The 20,581-nt window shown below is 53.5% G+C and overlaps 1 protein-coding gene across 2 annotated transcripts in view; it reads left to right on the top strand.

The window, feature by feature from the left end:
* Positions 1-96: 96 nt before the first annotated feature.
* The window catches only part of DEAF1 (DEAF1 transcription factor), a 51,966-nt gene continuing 31,481 nt past the window's right edge, over positions 97-20,581 (top strand). For both annotated transcript variants that reach the window (XR_010581133.1, XM_015434222.3), the window contains exons 1-9: positions 97-394; positions 4,651-4,748; positions 7,685-7,814; positions 8,092-8,238; positions 9,150-9,289; positions 11,033-11,098; positions 16,560-16,686; positions 17,812-17,940; positions 18,556-18,684. Coding sequence is in view for 1 of the 2 variants with exons in the window: in XM_015434222.3 (XP_015289708.2) it covers positions 106-394; positions 4,651-4,748; positions 7,685-7,814; positions 8,092-8,238; positions 9,150-9,289; positions 11,033-11,098; positions 16,560-16,686; positions 17,812-17,940; positions 18,556-18,684 (1,255 nt within the window). In the remaining variant the exon portion in view is untranslated. The remainder of the gene's footprint in view (positions 395-4,650; positions 4,749-7,684; positions 7,815-8,091; positions 8,239-9,149; positions 9,290-11,032; positions 11,099-16,559; positions 16,687-17,811; positions 17,941-18,555; positions 18,685-20,581) is intronic.

Genomic DNA, 20,581 nt, shown 5'->3' with positions numbered 1-20,581 from the left:
CCTCGGCCCAGCTCGGGCGTCCTCTTCGGGCCCCGCTTCGGGCTCCGCAACCGGCGCTTCGGGCGGCCCCGGACGGCGCCTTCGGGAAGGCTCGGCGGAGTCCGGATGGAGGACTCGGACTCGGCGGCAAAGCAGCTGGGCCTGGCTGAGGCGGCGGCGGTGGCGGCCGCGGCCGCTGTGGCGGCGGCGGCCGCGGCCGCGGCGGGAGGCGAGGCGGAGGAGCCGGTGCTGAGCAGGGACGAGGACTCGGAGGAGGACGCAGACTCGGAGGCGGAGCGGGAGACTCCGCGGGTCACGGCAGTGGCGGTGATGGCGGCGGAGCCCGGGCACATGGACATGGGTGCCGAGGCCCTGCCCGGCCCCGACGAGACCGCCGCTGCCGCAGCCTTCGCAGGCAAGTGCGCCCGCCGGCCTCTCGCCTCGTCCGGTTCCCGCGCGCCTACCCCGCACACCTGCCCCGCACAACTGCCCCACGTGACCAGCCCGCCACACCTGCCCCTCACACCTGCTCCACGTGACCAGCCCGCCCCACCCGCCCCACCCGCCCCGCACAACTACCTCTCACACTTGCCCCACATGACCACACTGCCCCACCAGCCCATCCCACCTGCCCCACATACCTGCTGCAGGTGACCAGCCTGCCCCACCTGCCACAGACACCTGCCCCACCCGCCCCTCACACCTGCCCCACGTGATCAGCCTGCCCTACCTGCCCCACACACCTGACCCACACACCTGCCCCTGGTGACCCACCCAGCCTCACCTGGCCTGCCCTGCACACACCTGCCCTCACCTCCCCTTTTCTTTGTGGCAGCCCTGCCTCCTACTGGTCCCCCTGTGCAGCCCTGCCCCTGCCCTGCCTTCATCTATCCTGGCTCCCCCCACCCACCTGTCCTGGAGAAGCCCGGGGGTGGATGGGCACCTGTGGTCACCAGGAACCCCCACGTCCTGAGGGCCAGTTCAGGTATGACCTGAGCACTGAGGAGCCAGGGGTGGGCAGCCTGCTGGAGGCCATGATGCCAGAGGTCAGCATGGCTGTGTGGTGGCCCAGGGGACCCGCGGAGTTAACTGTGCAGGCTCCTCTCCCAGTCCTCCCTCTTCCTCTTGCCTTTTTCCCTAAGGACCTGCTCCTTCTGCCTCCTTGTCGGGCTCCCTGTGGGGAGGCCGCCGTGGCTTGCCAGCCCATATTTTTCTGTAAGCTGCTCATAGTTTCTTGCCACACAGAGCAGCCTCCTTCTCAGGCTCCAAAACACTGGGAGCCCGGGGCAGAACTCACAGATGCCCTACAGGGCTGTTGCCATCCAGCACCTCCTGTGTCCCGCCCTTGTGTCAGTGGGGCATAGACTTCCCCGCCCACCAGCTTCCCAATGCACTGCGCTCTTCCCCATTGGAGCTCCCGAGTGTCCCCCAGGGACTCGCAGCTCAGTGTTCAGACCCTTGGAGGAGCCCCTTGTTGCGTTGTGAGGCACTTTTCCCTTAAGGAGCTTTGCGCGTTTAGGAACTGGACCCCAGTCCTGGTGTGCCAGGTATGTCAGGGCGTTGCATGTGCTCTGGGTGCTGCTTTGGCCCGGGGGCTGTCCCAGCAGTGTCTGGGCTTCCCTTAGTCCACTGAATGGCCCTCAGAGGCAAGGGGGTCACTGCTGCTTGTTTGGTTGGTTAAGAAGAAAAAGGGAGGGAAAGCTTTGTGACTCTCAGGTTGGCTTTCGTGGCTAAACTCTGGTTTGACGTTGGGATTTGGAGCCATGATGTTGACTTCAGGTTTTTGTCATTTTTGCACGTATTTTTCTGAATGCATAAAAGAAAAATGATGCTGTCCATCATGATGTCAGAGAAATACGTTGACGTATGTTTTTTTCTGAAAAATATGGTAGTTGTGTTTTGATGTGGTAAAAGCTGAAGTCAAGTGGTTTCCAGGTTTAAGGAACTCAGCAGGACACGCTGCCGCCTGAGGCGGCTTTGGGCGGATGCTCCCAGGGCTGCCGTGGGCCTGGCGTTCAGCTCTCACTGTGGCCCCACACCGCCTGCTGGGGATTGTGGTGCTGAGAGGCGAGGATGAGTGAGCCCTGCACCTGGTGTGATCTGGTCGTGGAGACAGACAGCAAACAGGCTTTTTTTTTTTTTTTTTTGACACGGAGTTTCGTTCTTGTTGCCCAAGCTAGAGCGCAGTGGCGCGATCTTGGCTCACTGCAGCCTCCTCCTCCCGGACTCAAGCGATTCTCCTGCCTCAGCCTCCCGAGTAGCTGGGATTACAGGCATGCGCCACCATGCCCAGCTAATTTTGTAATTTTAGTAGAGATGGGGGTTTCTCTATGTTGGTCAGACTGGTCTCCAACTCCCGACCTCAGTTGATCCACCCGCCTCTGCTTCCCAAAGTACTGGGATTACAGGCGTGAGCCACTGAGCCTGGCTGCAAACAGGCATTTTTAAGGGCAGTTTGGGTGAGTGCTGGGTTAATGGTATGGATGGTATGGTCAGGACGCATTCAACTAGTATCTTTTTTTTTTTTTTTTTCCTTGAGATGGAGTCTCACTTTGTCGCCCAGGCTGGAGTGCAGTGGTGCGATCTCAGCTTACTGCAAGCTCCGCCCTCCGGGTTCACGCCATTCTCCTGCCTCAGCCTCCCAAGTAGCTGGGACTACAGGCGCCCGCCACCATGCCCGGCTAATTTTTTGTATTTTTAGTAGAGACGGGGTTTCACCATGTTAGCCAGGATGGTCTCGATCTCCTAACCTCGTGATCCGCCCGCCTCAGCCTCCCAAAGTGTTGGGATTACAGGCGTGAGCTACCACGCCCGGCCTCAACCGGTATCTTTTTTTTTTTTTTTTTTTTTTTTGAGACGGAGTCTCGCTCTGTCGCCTAGGCTGGAGTGCAGTGGCTGGATCTCAGCTCACTGCAAGCTCCGTCTCCTGGGTTTACGCCATTCTCCTACCTCAGCCTCCCGAGCAGCTGGGACTACAGGCGCCCGCCACCTCGCCCGGCTAGTTTTTGTATTTTTTAGTAGAGACGGGGTTTCACTAGGTTAGCCAGGATGGTCTCGATCTCCTGACCTCGTGATCCGCCCGCCTCGGCCTCCCAAAGTGCTGGGATTACAGACTTGAGCCACCGCGCCCGGCCAACCGGTATCTTTTAAGCATCTGCTGTGTGCCAGACATTGCCCTGGGCACAGAACATTCTAGAACTCGGTGACAGAAGAGCCACTTGCTTGGCCTGGGAGCATCACAGGAAGACTTCGCAGAGGCAGAGTGGAGGGTGTGGGGGTGTTGGCAGCAGAAAGTGTTTCTCTAGAAACACTGCAACACGCAAAGGCTGGAGCTGCAGGACCTGTCTGGGATGACAAGGGCAGGAGGTGGGGTGTAGCTGACCTCTGTGGTACCTGCCCTGTGTGCAGACGCTGCCAGAGGGCCTGTCTGCATGCCAGGGGGCCGAGTTCCATGTTGTAGGGGGTGCGGTGGGGTGGCACCAAGGGGCACAGGCAGGTTAGATGTACTTTTTTTTTTTTTGAGACGGAGTCTCGCTCTGTCACCCAGGCTGGAGTGCAGTGGCCGGATCTCAGCTCACTGCAAGCTCCGCCTCCCGGGTTCACGCCATTCTCCGGCCTCAGTCTCCCAAGTAGCTGGGACTACAGGCGCCCGCCACCTCGCCCGGCTAGTTTTTTTTGTATTTCTTAATAGAGACGGGGTTTCACCGTGTTAGCCAGGATGGTCTCGATCTCCTGACCTCGTGATCCGCCCGTCTCGGCCTCCCAAAGTGCTGGGATTACAGGCTTGAGCCACCGCACCCGGCCGTTAGATGTACTTTTTAGGAGGCAGGGGTCAGAGACCAAGGGCAATGGCGGTAAGCATGGGGCTGAGGTCACCTGACGGTGGTGGCCTGACCCCTGTGGTAGAGGAGAGGCAGGAATGGAGCTGCAAGAGTGGGTCCAGGAGGTGTCCTCACCTGTGGGGAGGCCGAGAGCTCATTGTAGGCGCAGGGCACACCTGACTGGCAGGACACAGCCACGCCACAGAAGGAGATAGAGTCCCAGTGGTGATTTGGTGGAGCTGGGGCTGGCTGGGGCATGGGGATGGGCGGGTTTGTTGTGTGCATTTTTTTACTGCACATAAAAGGCTTTACTTGGGAAGAATAGATTTCCTTTCTCTTTCCTGGAAGAGCCAAATGACTTAGACTGTGGAATAGAAATGGTAGTCGAGCGCCCATTCATGCAAGTGTTTTTTTTTTTTTTTTTTTGAGATGGAGTCTCGCTGTGTCTCCCAGGTTGGAGTGCAGTGGCATGATCTCGGCTCACTGCAAACTCCGCCTCCCGGGTTCACGCCATTCTCCCGCCTCAGCCTCCCAAGTAGCTGAGACTACAGGCGCCCGCCACCACGCCCGGCTAGTTTTTTGTATTTTTAGTAGAGACGGGGTTTCACCATGTTAGCCAGGATGGTCTCGATCTCCTGACCTCGTGATCCACCCGCCTCGGCCTCCCAAAGTGCTGGGATTACAAGCTTGAGCCACCGCGCCCGGCCATCATGCAAGTGTTAAGGTCTTCCCGGGTTACAAATGCGCATACCCCAGGGAGAGTCGCTTTGTTTGAAGCGCCTGAGTGAGGCTGTTCGCTTTGTCCGTTCTGGCTTTCGTTGCTTCTTAAATGAGGCTCCTTCTGTTGCAGAGGTGACCACAGTGACAGTGGCCAACGTGGGGGCTGCTGCAGACAATGTCTTCACCACGTCTGTGGCCAACGCGGCGTCCATCTCAGGACACGTTCTGGTAAGCTGTTCTGTGCGAGCGGTGCCACGCTGGGGGCCTCGGGCTTCCCTGAGGCTCTCCCGGGGTTCAGCCCATCGTGCGCGTCTGCTCTGTGAGCTGGGGAGGGAGGCACTGGCTGGCTCTGCTCTCAGAAGCCTTCAGCTGTGCTGGGGTGGGAGAACTTAGAGCTGAGGCAGAAGCTGCCTCACAAGGGCCGGGTGAAGAGTCACACTTCATCGGATGGGCTGGTGGCCTGCATCGGGCGGGGACTCCCAGCTCCTGACCCAGCCCAGGCTGCTGTCTGCCCACAGTTCAGCCTCTGCCCGAGGCCCGGCGCTACCTGTGCTCCTTACTCCTGTAGCTGCAGGGCCAGCTGAAGGAAGCAGGGCGTTTCCCTCCCCCATATCCTGTTCTCATAGCGTTTGTGGCACAGTCTCCCACCCTCCTTCATTCTGCACGCCTGACTGCCGTCTGCTTAGGAAACTGCTGAAAGCCAGTTGTGTGTCAGATAGTGTCTGTGCCACCTTCAGAGCCCTTTCGTGATCATGTTGTATCAGCTTGTTTTATGTTTTATATGTGGGGCCTTCGGCGACCTGGGGACATCGGGTCAACCAGGGCAGGCAACCTTGTTTCCAAGTGGCAGATGCCGGGGTGGGTCCAGTCTCCAGAAAGGGGTTTTCCCTGGGACCACTGGCACCTGTTACTTGTAGTCTTTTTAGCCTTGGTCACGCACCTGGGACATCATCCTCATATACCTGAAAGCAGAGTGGTTGTTTGTGTGTTTTGTTTTTGAGACGGAGTCTTGCTCTGTCACCTAGCCTGGAGTGCAGTAGTGCGATCTAGGCTCCTTGCAACCTCTGCCTCCTGGGTTCAAGCCATTCTTGTGCCTCAGCCTCCTGAGGAGCTGAGATTACAGGTATGTGCCACCATGCCAGGCTAAGTTTTGTAATTTTAGTAGAGACAGGTCACCATGTTGTCCAGGCTGGCCTCAAACTCCTGACCTCAGGTGATCTGCCCGCCTTGGCCTCCCAAAGTGCTGGCGTGAGCCACCACACCCGGCCAGAAAGCAGAGTTATTGTTAGAATGGCAGTAAACAGAAAACTTGTGAAGGACTTCAGTAAAAACATAAGAAACTTGGAAACTTCCTTCCCTCCCTCCCTTCCTTCCTTCCTTCTTTTTTGACAGAGTCTTGCTCTGTTGCCCAGACTGGAGTGCAGTGGAGTGATCTCAACTCACTGCAACCTCCACCTCCTGGGTTCGCCATGTTGTCCAGGTCGTCTCAAACTCCTGATCTCAGGTAGCTACCACCTCGGCCTCCCAATGTGCTGGGATTACAGCATGAGCCACCGCGCCCAGCCCAGACACTTGGTTTATTTCTGATGGGTGTGAGAACACACACAGGCTGACCCGTGGCCATGCGATGATCTGTGCTTTCGGTCAGGCTGCTCCTTCCTGGCAGCGGGGTCTGGGCGCCTCCTCATTTCCTAGGAGGGGCTGAAACCCAAGGCACCTGCGGGTGCCTGGAACATGCTGCCATCATGGAGCAGCGGTGTCCTGCAAGTGCCTGCAGAGGCCAAGGCTAGTCTTCTCCCCTCCAGGCCAGGAAGACCAGAGACTGGTGTGTTCCTGTTTAGAAACTGACAACAAAGCAGGGCACGGTCTGAAATAACTGTATGTTCCCTTCCTAAGAAAAATAGTCTGTGACTCTTAAACAGACACAAGACATTCCCTTTCTCCAGTGAAGAGCTGCCGGTCTTTGGTGACTCAGGCACAGTGGTAGGACCCCCATTGTGAGGTGTTGGCCCGTGGGCCTCCGTGAGCCCAGGCGCCAGGCATGTGTGTTGGGGGACCCTCAACTCCATGAGAAACTTCTCCTCAAGTGCCCTGATTCGACAGTGACATTTTCAGATGTAAGAAACAGTTGTCAACCGGGCGAGGTGGCTCACGCCTGTAATCCTAGCACTTTGGGAGGCCGAGGTGGGCGGATCACGAGGTCAGGAGATCGAGACCATCCTGGCTAACACGGTGAAACCCTGTCTCTACTAAAAATACAAAAAATTAGCTGGGCATGGTGGCAGGTGCTTGTAGTCCCAGCTACTCGGGAGACTGAGGCAGAAGAATGGCGTGAACCTGGGAGGCGGAGCTTGCAGTGAGCCGAGATCAAGCCACTGCACTCCAGCCTGGGGACAGAGTGAGACTCCGTCTCAAAAAAAAAAAAAAGAAAAAGAAAAAAAAGAAATAGTTGTCTTCTCGCTTTACCTCGGTTGGTTTTGTATTCAGAATTAAAATCTTGGGGCACCCAGAACGCTGGGTTTGGAGATGCCCCTGGAAGTCTCTGGTCTGCCCCACTGCTGGGGCAGAGCCTGCAGGCCAGAGTTTGTCAGACGACTTGACCAAGGTGGGGTTCAAGTTCCAGCAGTGGTGTGTGGGCATGGGGACTCTGGCTGCCTGTGGTGGGGTCTGTGCAGCTTGAAGGGTGATTTTGGAAGCAGGCAGCAGTTGCAGCAGCTTCAGCCAGCGTGGAAATGTGTTTTTGAGGCCCCGGTCTCCCGTCGCCATCTGGAAGGGGCTCTGCAGGGTGGTCCTGCACGAGGCCTCGTCTGTGGTGGCCAGCGCGGTCTGTTGGAGACCCTGCATGAGGACGGTGACCTGTGGGAGCTGCTCAGGCAGACGTCAGGGTGTTTCCTGTTCGTGGAGCACGTGTCTTCTTTCCATTGGACAAACGATGGCCGGCGTTTTCCTCAGCACCACACAGACTTCGGCACTGCCTGCTCTTGTTCTTGGCTCTGTTTTTGAGTCTTTGAGAGATATCTTTGGAAAAGATATGGGGTGCCTAGGCGAGCGTCCCTTCTTGGTGAGAACAGCCATAGCCCTGTTGGAGGACGGCCCGGCTGGGCTCAGGGACACACCTCGTGTCATGCTCGGACGTGACCTGACGGAGCGGTTTTTCCTTCTAGTCTGGTAGGACGGCCCTTCAGATCGGGGACAGCCTGAACACCGAAAAAGCCACACTGATTGTCGTCCACACAGATGGGAGCATCGTGGAGACCACCGGGCTGAAGGGCCCGGCAGCTCCCCTCACCCCAGGTACAGCAGTGCCTGCTCCCCAGGCCTGGGCAAAACACGTTTCAGAATAGCTAGAATTTATTTCAGGAATTTATTTACTTCTTTTTGTGGTAAATTTGGAATATCAACTATTAATGGATTTTAAGTAGAAGCCGTGGAATTCTCCTGGCGGAGAAGAGTTTTCCCGCCGTTGAAGGAGGTGGTGCTGCTGGGGAGGTGGGTGTCTGTGAGGGGAGTGCATGCTGTATGTACTTCTTGGCGTCCCGCCTCTCACCTTCACACACTTTCTCTGCCCAAGGTCCTCAGTCTCCTCCAACCCCTCTGGCTCCCGGCCAAGAAAAAGGTGGAACTAAATACAACTGGGACCCCTCTGTGTACGACAGTGAGCTGCCCGTGCGGTGCCGGAACATCAGCGGCACTCTGTACAAGAACAGGCTTGGCTCAGGTGAGGGCTGCCGCTTCAGACTCCAAAGTTGTATTTCCCTTTGTAGCCCCACTAGGATAAATTGGGGGCTGAGAAAGATGAAAATCGTGGCACCTAGAACTAGTTAGGAAGACAGGGCCGGGCGCGGTGGCTCACACCTGTAATCCCAGCACTTTGGGAAGCTGAGGCAGGCAGATCAAGGGCTCAGGAGATTGAGACCGTCCTGGCTAACACGGTGAAACCCCGTCTCTACTAAAAATACAAAAAATTAGCTGGGCAAGGTGGCGGGCGCCTGTAGTCCCAGCTACTCCGGAGGCTGAGGCAGGAGAATGGCGTGAACCCGGGAGGCGGAGCTTGCAGTGAGCGGAGATCGCGCCACAGCACTCCAGCCTGGGCGACGGAGCGAGCCTGTGTCTCAAAAAAAAAAAAAAAAAAACAACAAAGAAGACAGAAGGTGCAAGTGACACCCAGTTCCTGTGAACTAGAGCTGAGGCCTGGGAGAGGCACGGGGCAGGGCTGGGCCTGGGACCCATTTAGGGGTGAAAAACCATCGTGACCCACGGGATAGGAGACAAGCAAGAAGAAGTGGGAGGGAGGCAGGGCTGGGACGTGTTCCTCAAGTTGCCAGGTCAGCTTGGGACTTGTAGACAGAGGCTCTGGAAGTGGGTACTAGAGGTGCTCAGTGTGGGACCTGGTCGAGCTTGCAGTGCCTGCGGACAGTGGATGGAGAGATCACATAGGGGATCAGAGGCACAGGCTGCAAAGGCAGACCCGTGGTGGCCCTGTCAGGGCCAAGTACACAGGTGGGTGAGATCACACAAGCTGCTGGGGTACTGGTGCTCGTGGAATGGCGGGGGAGGTCCCAGGAGGGAGGCGATGGCAGAGGCGACATTCCTACCTGCTGTCATCGTGACTGCTGCTCTTCCTTGCAGGCGGCCGGGGACGGTGCATCAAGCAGGGGGAGAACTGGTACAGTCCCACCGAGTTTGAGGCCATGGCAGGAAGAGCCAGCAGTAAGGACTGGAAAAGAAGCATTCGCTACGCAGGCCGACCCCTGCAGTGCCTCATCCAGGTATCGTTTGTGTGTCCTCACCTGTGCTCAACACACAGCTTGGATGCGGGGCCTCCGAGGTGGCCCAGCCAGAGGGCGGGCACAGACCACGGGGTCAGACACACGGGGTTTGCAGCCTCCACCTCGTGTCCGTGTGGCCTTGGATGAGTGACTGACCCTCTCGTATTTCAGTTTCCGGATTTTTCACATGGGGATGATGATGATCGTGACCCTGTGAGGATTGTTGGGAGAAGTGCATGAGGTCACAGCGCCTGGCACAGAGCAGTTGTAGAAAGGGGGTGTGTCAAATACACAAAAAATGGAAACAGTGGAAGTTAAGATAATCGTTCCTGTTTGAATGCATGTGACCCTTTCAAAGTCGCCTAACTTTTCTTCTGTCTGCTAAAAAGGAGGACTTCTGATTCCTATTCCAGTTTAGCTCCTGTGTGTTGTTAAGGAAGCAATTCCTCTAGAGCCTTTTGCAAATCTTGAAAGGAAAGAGATGGGTTCTGCCACCAGTAATGGCACTGTGAAGAAGAGAAGTCTCTGGAAATTACTGGTGGTCGTCTGCTTCTTTTTTGGAGACAGTCTCACCTTGTTGCCCAGACTGGAGTGCAGTGGTTTGATCTTGGCTCACCACAACCTCCACCTCCCAGGCTCAGAGGATTGTCCTGCCTCAGCCTCCCAGGTAGCTAGGATTACAGGCGCCCGTCACCACACCTGGGTTTTTTTTTTTTTTTTTTTTAGTAGAGATGGGGTTTCACCCTGTTGGCCAGGCTGGTCTTGAACTCCCGACCTCAAGTGAGACATCCACCTCAGCCTCTCAAAGTGCTGGGATTACAGGCGTGAGCCACAGTACCTGGCCTGATTTTTAATGGAGATCGGATTTCACCAGGCTTGCCAGGCTAGTCTCGAACTCCCCACCTCAAGTGAGCCGCCCGCCTCGGCCTCTCAAAGTGCTGGGATTACAGGCATGAACCACCATGCCCGGCCCTCATTTCTCAGAATTTTTTTTTTTTTTTTTTTTTTTTTTTTTGAGACGGAGTCTCGCTCTGTCACCCAGGCTGGAGTACAGTGGCGCGATCTCAGCTCACTGCAAGCTCCGCCTCCCGGGTTCACGCCATTCTCCTGCCTCAGCCTCCCGAGTAGCTGGGACTACAGGCGCTGCCACCACGCCCAGCTAGTTTTTTGTATTTTTAGTAGAGACGGGGTTTCACCATGTTAGCCAGGATGATCTCTATCTCCTGACCTCGTGATCCGCCCGCCTCGGCCTCCCAGAGTGCTGGGATTACAGGCGTGAGCCACCGCGCCCGGCCATTTCTCAGAATTTTTGTCTTTATGAGGTTGGACACGGTGGCTTACTCCTGTAATCCCAGCACTTCAGGAGGCTGAGGTGGACTGATTGCTTGAGGCCAGGAGTTCGAGACCAGCCTGGCCAACATGGCAAAACCCCGTCTCTACTAAAAATACAAAAATTAGCTGGGTGTCGTGGCACAAGCCTATAATCCCAGCTTCTTGGGAGGCTAAGGCACGAGAATTGCTTGCGCCGGGGAGGCAGAGGTTGCAGTAAGCCGAGAACGTGCCACTGCACTCCAGCCTGGGCAACCCAACAAGACTCCGTCTCAAAAAAAAAAAAAAAAAAAAAGAGTTTTTGTATTTATGAATGACAGGTAAATGGTAGAAGTGGTTGAAATCTTCTGTTATTGAATGATTCACATTTAGGGGCTGACTTTCTAATGCGTGGTGCTTCTTTTTGCATTTCAGGACGGGATCTTAAACCCTCATGCTGCCTCTTGCACCTGTGCTGCCTGCTGCGACGACATGACCTTAGTAAGTTGCCAGCATGTCTGGAGCAGGAGCACTTGGTGGAGCTGGGGGTGGCTGAGTGGGTCCCACAGCCCTTGGCCCCTTGGCTGTTTCCCTCTTGCCCTCTGCCTTGGAGAGGGATACTGTCCTTGCTTCTCTGCTGCTCTGTCCCCTGCTCCCTGATACACCACAATGAAACCTGATGTCTCGATGCGGGGGCACGTGGTTGGCGCCCAAGATGTTGCTCAAAGAACATTTATGGAAACCTTAAGTAATGAAAAGCGGTTATAATGTCACCGCCTTAACTCTAAAACTAAACATACACACTTTTACTTGTATGTGTGCTGTTAGATATTCTGCGTTTTATAACGTGTCAGAAAAATGCTACTGTAAACTTATTCATGAATAGAGCTTTTAATATCTTTTTGACGTATTTCCTTATTCTGAATTCTTAACTATTTGACAAAGACCCAAAATAATTTTCTTTTTCTTTTTTTTTTTGAGACGGTGTCTCACTCTGTCACCCAGGGTGGAGTGCAGCGGCGCGATCTTGGCTCACTGCAACCTCCGCCTCTGGATTCAAGCAATTCTCCTGCCTCAGCCTCCCGAGTAGCTGGGATTACAGGTGTGAGCCACCACGCCCAGCTAATTTTTGTATTATTAGTAGAGATGGGGTTTTGCCATGTTGGTCAGGCTGGTTTCAAACTCCTGACCACCGGTGATCTGCCCGCCTCGGCCTCCGAAAGTGTTGAGGTTACAGGCGTGAGCTACTGCACCTCAGAAAAAAAAACAAAAAACATGGAGAGACCTACCATGTTCTTGGGGTGAAACAGTAAACACCCTAGAATTGTCTAGTTTATATATAGATTTCATGTGATTCTAGTGGAAAAAACAATTTTGTGAGTGTAAAATAATTTTGAAGTTGATTTGGAAAAGCCAGTAGGTGAGACTCTTAGAGATGCTGGAGGAGTAAAGGAGCCGGGAGGAGGCGTCGGTCCCATTGGCAGTCGAGCCTGCGGGTAGATCATTTGCAGGGGCTCCAACGCTGAAGTACTTCGATGTCAGTCTAGGAAATCATGAACAGGGTCTGTATGTGGAAGGTACTGAAAAAAATGCTAAAGAAAGAGACCAGAGAAGATTGAAATACATCAACAGACATCCTGTGTCCGTGGATTAGAAGACTCAATATAGTAAAGATGTGACTTTTTCCCAAGTTGATTCATAGGTTTAACACGATTACTATCAAAATCCCAGCAGGATTCTTTTTAGATGCAGACAAACTGATTCTAAAATTTATATAGAAAGGTAAAGGAAATTTAAAAAGCCAAAACAGTTTTGAAATAAACATTTAAATGGTTGGAATCACATTGCGGGGTCTTGGAGTGCAGTGGCCGGATCTCAGCTCACTGCAAGCTCCGCCTCCCGGGTTCACGCCATTCTCCTGCCTCAGCCTCCCGAGCAGCTGGGACTACAGGCGCCCGCCACCACGCCCGGCTAGTTTTTTGTATTTTTAAAGTAGAGACGGGGTTTCACCGTGTCAGCCAGGATGGTTTCGATCTCCTGACCTCGTGATCCGCCCGTCTCGGCCTCCCAAAGTGCTGGGATTACAGGCTTGAGCCACCGCGCCCGGCCTACATTGCGGGGTCTTAAGACTTACTAGCTCGTGACAGTAATCAGGACAGTGTGGCATTGGCAGAAGAGACCCCCAAAATCTGGGTCAGACTAGAGTGTCGTAGACTCCAGCAAATGGCCTTGGAGCGACTGGACGTTCATCGGCAGAGACAAAGGATGACCTAAACTTCACACTTGATACAAAAATGAATTCAAAATGGGTCACAGATCTAAAGTAAAAGGTAAAACTATAACATTTTTAGGAGAAAACACATTGGAAAATCTTCCTGACCTAGAGTTAGAACTAGGATTTCTTAGATTGGACTTTATCACATTTTAAAACTTTTGGCTTCCACTTGGGGAATGGTGGTGTGATAAGCTCAGTGGACCAACTCTCCACAGAAATAACTAGTGAAAACTGTGAAAAAATAACCCCTTAAGGTCTCCGGAAATTGTCCTAGGTGCATATAGCAAATAAAGAAACATCCAGGAAAATGTACTGAGTCTTGGAAAGAGCAGTGAGGATTGTGACATTTAAGCTAGGACCAGCTCCTTCCCCCTCTTTCTGCCCCCAGCTCCCTATGGAGGAGGCTCCATTCTGGGTGGTTGTGACCAAGAAAACAGGGTTCCCACTCCTCACAGCTCCCGGTCAAGGGATGTGGTATCTCACTGGGAGGGGCAGGCCACTAGCGGTTCTCAACCCCTTCAGCTCCAATTTGCAGTAAATTCCTGGGAAGTGTGACTGAAAATCTCTTCAGTCAGCCCCACTCAGAGGGCAGAGGCGTTACTCAGAGGTGGGAGGCCAAGCATAGGGAGGCCCCAATTTCCCTCAACCCAGGTTGCCCATGGGGTGGAGCGTCCACGCAGTGAGAGGCTGCCGCCCCCCCTCACAGAGCCCGGCTGATGCAACAGAGTCCCTCTGATCGACCCAGGCGCTGTTCCCGCCTCGAGGTCTGGAGTAGGGGCTCCAACATTCAGCCCCAAAGAGAGAGAGGCTGTAAGAACACAGAGTTCCAAAGCCCTTCCCAAAGGAACTGACTTGATTTGAAACAGGAAGGGGATGTTCAAAACAATGGACATTTTGGTGGTCAGCAGTTAAGAGGAGGCCAGCAGTTCCATTAGAGCAAGAAACTAGGCCGGGCGCGGTGGCTCAAGCCTGTAATCCCAGCACTTTGGGAGGCCGAGACGGGCGGATCACGAGGTCAGGAGATCAAGACCATCCTGGCTAACACGGTGAAACCCCATCTCTACTAAAAAATACAAAAAAAAAAACTAGCCGGGCGAGGTGGCGGGCGCCTGTAGTCCCAGCTACTCGGGAGGCTGAGGCAAGAGAATGGCGTAAACCCGGGAGGCGGAGCTTGCAGTGAGCTGAGATCCCGCCACTGCACTCCAGCCTGGGCGACAGAGCCAGACTCCCTCTCAAAAAAAAAAAAAAAAAAAAAAAAAAAAAAAAAAAAGAAACTAAACTAGGTCAGCAGGTTTACCAGAGAGGCGAGGAAAGCCACAGCTAAGAACCCACTGGGGAAACAAGCCCTCAAGTTCTAACCTCTTGGTAAAGAAGCCCTAATTTAATCGGCTCAGACAGTGGAGCAGTGTGTGCCCCAGGGCATTGTTGGAAGTAATGGAGCAGGCAGCTGGCGGTTAGTTGATTCTGACACTTGACTCAACCAACAGCTTAACAGAGATCAGGGAGAGAGACAGCCAAAATCCCCACCACCAAAGGTGACTGCACCCCCAGGGCTGAGCCCTCAGAGGAGCAGCAGCCGAGGCCGCCCCAGGAGAACAGTTTCAGTTAAAGGGTCCAGCCCCATCCCTGAATAATAAACAAGCAGACAGCAGCCAGGAGCTGGGGGAAAGGAGAACAGCTTTCTACTGTTGCTACAGTGTATCACCTGTGTTGTCTGATTCTTAACAAAAGAGTCTAAGACATGCAAAGAGCCATGAACCATACACAGGAGGAGAGCAACAGAAATTGCCTGGAGTGGCCGGGATATTGGGTTTAACAGGCAAAAGCTTTAAAACAGCCATCCTCAGTATGTTCAGAGGACTAAAGAAAACCACAGCTAGCGACTGCATGGAAGGTCTGAAGACACTGTCTCCTCACTGGGGAATGTCAATGAAGAGATAGAAATTATTAAAAAAACAAAAACAAAAACAAAGTCGGGCGCAGTGGCTCTCATGCCTGTAATCCCAGCACTTTGGGAGGCCGAGACGGGCGGATCATGAGGTCAGGAGATCGAGACCATCCTGGCTAACACGGTGAAACCCCGTCTCTACTAAAAAATACAAAAAACTAGCCGGGCGTGGTGGCGGGCACCTGTAGTCCCAACTACTCGGGAGGCTGAGGCAGGAGAATGGCGTGAACCTGGGAGGCGGAGCTTGCAGTGAGCTGAGATCCGGCCACTGCACTCCAGCCTGGGCGGCAGAGTGAGACTCCGTCTCAAAAAAAAAAAAAAAAAAAAAGTCAAATGGAAATTGTAGAATTGGAAAGAAGAATAACTGAATGAAAAATTCACTAGAGTCTCAACAGGTTTGAACTGACAGAATAGACGTTCTGAGCATGTGTCCGGCAGCCTTGTGTGGTGCTGGGCTTGTGAGGGTCTCAGGTCGGAGGCGGGAGTGTCCCAGGCCCAGCTCCGTGAGGGTTTGGCCTCTTTCATGGGATATCTTTGGTGACTTTTACCGTTTTCTTTAATTGATCCCATGCCTCCTCCTGTCTGGTGCGGTGCTGCTGAAGCTACGCCCTTGTGCTGCCAACTTTCTCCTCTGTGGCTTCTTCTCATTCCTCCCTTGCTTGGCCCTGGCCCCCATCTATTTTCTGTCTTCTAGGAATTCCTGACCCTTTTTTTTTTTTGAGACGGATTCTTGCTCTGTCGCTCAGGCTGGAGTGCAGTGGCGCGATCTCTGCTCACTGCAAGCCCTGCCTCCTAGGCATGCCCTTCTCCTGCCTCAGCCTCCCGAGTAGCTGGGACTACAGGCGCCCACCACCACGCCTGGCTAATTTTTTGTATTTTTGGTAGAGACGGGGTTTCACCATGTTAGCCAGGATGGTCTCGATCTCCTGACCTCATGATCCGCCTGCCTCAGCCTCCCAAAGTGCTGGGATTACAGGCATGAGCCGCTACGCCCGGCCCTGAATTTCTGACCTTTAATCTGTCTATGACACTTTGTTATTTTGCTGCACTGGTATTCGTATGTTCTTTTTTAAAGTATCCTTTCTGTCATGTTAAGGGATTTGGGGCCTAAAGAGGTGGAATTTTGGCCAGGCGCGGTGGCTCACACCTGTAATCCCAGCACTTTGAGAGGCTGAGGCTGGCGGAGCACCTGAGGTCGGGAGTTTGAGATCAGCCTGACCAACATGGAGAAACCCCGTCTCTACTAAGAATACAAAAATTAGCCAGGTGTGGTGGTGTGTGCCTGTAATCCTAGCTACTCAGGAGGCTGAGGTAGGAGAATCCCTTGAACCTCGGAGGCAGAAGTTGCAGTGAGCGGAGATCGTGCCACTGCACTCCAGCCTGGGCAATAGAGTGAGACTCTGTCTCAAAAAAAAAAAAAAAAGAAAATTAGCCGGGTGTGGTGGCACATGCCTGTCATCCCAGCTACTCAGGAGGCTGAGGCAGGAGAGTCACTTGAACCCAGCAGGCGGAGGTTGCAGTGAGCCGAGATCGCGCCACTGCACTCCAGCGTGGGCAACTAGAGTGAAACTCCATCTAAAAAAAAAAAAAGAGGTGGGATTTTTAGGGGCGCTTACCATCTTAATGTGGTCTCGCCATGTGACTCACACACCCCGCGGTGCCCCCACATAAGAGGAGCTGCAAGCGCAGCATAGCTTTTGCACATACCAACGCGGTGGCCTGTCTCCTTTCTCCCCCAGAGTGGCCCAGTCAGGCTTTTTGTGCCTTACAAAAGGCGCAAGAAGGAGAATGAACTGCCCACAACTCCTGTGAAGAAGGACTCCCCCAAGAACATCACGTTGCTTCCAGCCACCGCGGCCACCACCTGTGAGTCTGAGAAAACATAGCTCTAGTTTACTGAGGGGACCTAAGTGCATTGCCTTCTCTCGTCACCACTCCCACGGCCACTGTGGGATTCTCATTTCTAAAGCACATTGCGTGGCCGGAGGGATGTCAATGCCTTCATGCTCCTTTGCAGTGCGGCTCCCGGGTGGGAAGGGCTGTCCCAGTGCCCAGCTCTGTCTTGCTTCCCTGGGATCTGGGCGCTGTCGGCCTCGTCCTGGGCTGTTTCCCAGTGTCAGTGAGCAGAGCCGAGTGCCCAGCACACGCTTGAGGGACGTTTCCTGACAAGGGTGTCCTTGGTGAGGGATTCTCAGTGCGTTGGATGAGGGCTGCACAGAACTCTGTGGGTCTTTCTCTGTGGCCGGGCTGGAGGGCAGCGTCAGGATCCAGGCTCACTGCAGCCTTGACCTCTTAGTCTCAGGCATTCCTCCTACTTCAGACTCCCAAGTAGCTGGATCCACAGGCACGTGCCACCATGCCCAGCTAATGTTTTTATTTTATTGTACAGACAGGATTTAAATGGGGAGAGATAGCAATAGGAGAAAATGTCTTTGTAACAGGCTTCTGTTAACTAATGTAAGTCTGGGTTTTTGCTTTTATAGAGCAAGGTCTTTCTAAAACACTCTGTCGGCTCCTTCTCGAGGCCCTGGGTGGTGGGTGCGGGAAGAGTCCCACAGCAGCAGAGTCTCGAGATCTGTCGCCAGGATTTTTTTTTTTGAGCTGGAGAGGCAGCCTTGCTGTGGGACATGGCTGCTTTTTACCTTCAGCTTGGATTAAATACTTTTTCTTAATTTGAGCCACAAAGTATTTAAAAGTCATTGGAAGTTTTATTTTATGTTTGTTTTCTGGCTGGGCAGCAGTTTCCATGCTGGGGAGCACAGTTTAAACAGTGAACAATTGGTGGTGGCAAGTTGCCATCCTGGTTTTCTCCTCTGAGGTCTTCTCCAAGGTCTGGGATTTCCCGTGTGTCCTTCACATGGGAGGGTACGGTTACCACTGCCTGCACTTTAGCCCAGGCCCCCTCAAGGATTGGTGCCCATGGGTGGCACAGGACCTGTGTGCCGTGGGTGCCACTGCCTGGCCACGTGAAATGTGCTTCTGCCTTTCCAGTCACCGTGACCCCTTCAGGACAGATCACGACCTCGGGGGCACTGACCTTTGACCGGGCATCCACAGTAGAGGCCACTGCTGTCATATCCGAGAGTCCGGCCCAGGGTGACGTCTTCGCAGGAGCCACAGGTGAGCTGCTCCAGTGCCCGCCTGACATGTCCTCGGCATATCCTTGACCATGACATCACATCCCCAGTGCCATATTGGGCTTCGTAGGCTGCTGGGTACCTCGAGAGGGAACTTGAACCAGGCATTTATTGGTGGGGACAGCGTGTGAGCCACGTCAGTTGGGCGGTGCAGTGTGGGTGGGGTTGGCGTGGCAGTGGGTTACTTGTGACAGATGCCAGGGCCGGCAAAGCTGAAAATACTCTCTGTCTGTTGGCTCCTGCTTCTGACTACAGTTGTGCAACAGAAGTGCGGCCTAGCCGGATGTGTGCTGGAGAATATTCTAGTAGCCACACTGAGGAAAATAAAGGAAAGAGCTACAACTGATTTTTATAATCTATTTTATTTTAACTGATATAGCCCCAATCCTATGTCAATAATTCAGGCTTGCCCCTTTCAGGGACTCAGTAGCCGCGTGTAGCCATAAGCTACTATGTGTGCTGAATGGCAGGGACTCAGTATCCGCGTGTGGCCATAAGCTGCTGTGTGTACTGAATGGCACAGCCTTACAGTGTGATATTTAGGGCCTGCTGTGCAGACAGTCGTCCCGAGGTTCCCTGTCCCTTCTCTCGCCAACAGTCCAAGAGGCCAGCGTGCAGCCCCCATGCAGGGCCAGCCACCCTGAGCCTCACTACCCCGGCTATCAGGACAGCTGCCAGATCGCCCCGTTTCCAGAAGCTGCGTTGCCAACGTCACATCCCAAAATAGGTAGGTTTGAAAGAATTCACACGTGTACAGGTAATTTTCCTCAGAACTGCTTCCTGTGAAAGAATTTCTAGGTGAAATCGGATTTGTTTTGGTTTGTTTTGTTGTTGGTATTGATGCAGTAGATCAGTGGCTGGCAAAGTGTGGCCCACTGCCTATGTTTGTAAATAAAGTTTTATTGACACACAGCCACGTCCATTCATGTGTGTGCTGTAGAAGCTGCTTTTGGTACAACAGCAGGGCACACCCCTAGAAACCAATTGGCCTGTGGAGCTGAAGTTCTTTCTGGTGAGTTTGCTGTTATCCTCTTGAAGGTAGACACTCCTCAGTGGCAGGTCTTGGTCTCCCCAGAGCTGGCATGGGCATTCGGTATCTGGTGAAAGAAAGAAAAACCACAGGCCGGGCACGGTGGCTCAAGCCTGTAATCCCAGCACTTTGGGAGGCCGAGATGGGCGGATCACGAGGTCAGGAGATCGAGACCAGCCTGGCTAACACGGTGAAACCCCGTCTCTACTAAAAATACAAAAAACTAGCCGGGCGAGGTGGCGGGCGCCTGTAGTCCCAGCTATTTGGGAGGCTGAGGCAGGAGAATGGCGTAAACCTGGGAGGCAGAGCTTGTAGTGAGCTGAGATCCGGCCACTGCACTCCAGCCTGGGTCCACTGCACTCCAGCCTCAAAAAAAAAAAAAAAAAAAAAAAAGAAAGAAAAACCAAGATTGATATCACATGTGGCCTAAATCTTTAAAACGATGATACACTGTAAACGCATTCTAACTTTGATTTTTCGTTTAACTGCACTTTTTTTTTGAGATGGAGTCTCGCTCTATTGCCCAGGCTGGGGTGCAGTGGTGCAATCTTGGCTCACTGCAACCTCTCCCTGGTTCAAGCCATTCTCCTGCCTCAGCCTCCCAAGTAGCTGGGATTACAGGCATGCACCAGCACACCTGGCTAATTTTTGTATTTTTAGTAGAAACGGGGTTTCACCGTGTTGGTCAGACTGGTCGCGAACTCCTGACCTCAAGTGATCCATCTGCCTCATACTCCCAAAGTGCTGGGATTACAGGTGTGAGCCACCACATGCAGCCAAGATTTCTGTATATTTATACTTTTTTTTTTTGAGATGGAGTTTCACTCTGTCGCCCAGGCTGGAGTGCAGTGGCATGATCTCGGCTCACTGCAACTTCTGCCTGCCAGGTTCAAGCAATTCTCCTGCCTCCGCCTCCCGAGTAGCTGGGACTACAGGCGTGCACCACCATGCCCAGCTAATTTTTTTTTTTTTGTAGTTTTAGTAGAGATGGGGTTTCACCATGCTGGTCAGGCTGGTCTGGAATTCCTAACCTCGTGATCCATTCGTCTCGGCCTCCCAAAGTGCTAGGATTACAGGCGTGAGCCACCGTGCCCGGCCATCATTATACTTTTTTAAAGGGTGCATATGATCAATATATGATTTATTGAACCCTCCCCTGCTGGTGGCAAATGCATGTTTTCCATTTTTCACTATCACAGACAGTGCAAGAAACTTGTTCATGAAAAACTTACCTTATCATTTTCATTTGCTTGTTTCATTATTCTCTCTTTTGCCTATCTAAACTCTTTCCATCTTTAAAGCTTACCTCAGGCTGGGCGTGGTGGCTCACTCCTCCTTTTTTTTGAGACGGAGTCTCGCGCTGCCGCCCAGGCCGGAGTGCAGTGGCCGGATCTCAGTTCACTGCAAGCTCCACCTCCTGGGTTTATGCCATTCTCCTGCCTCAGCCTCCCAAGTAGCTGGGACTACAGGCGCCCGCCACCTCGCCCGGCTAGTTTTTTGTATTTTTTAGTAGAGATGGGGTTTCACCATGTTAGCCAGGATGGTCTCCATCTCCCAACCTCGTGATCCGCCTGCCTCAGCCTCCCAAAATGCT

The sequence above is a fragment of the Macaca fascicularis genome, chromosome 14 (assembly GCF_037993035.2).
Source record: "Macaca fascicularis isolate 582-1 chromosome 14, T2T-MFA8v1.1".
Classification (NCBI taxonomy): domain Eukaryota; kingdom Metazoa; phylum Chordata; class Mammalia; order Primates; family Cercopithecidae; genus Macaca; species Macaca fascicularis.
The sequence above is the reverse complement of the archived record's forward strand: the minus strand, read 5'-3'. Positions and strand labels throughout refer to the sequence as shown.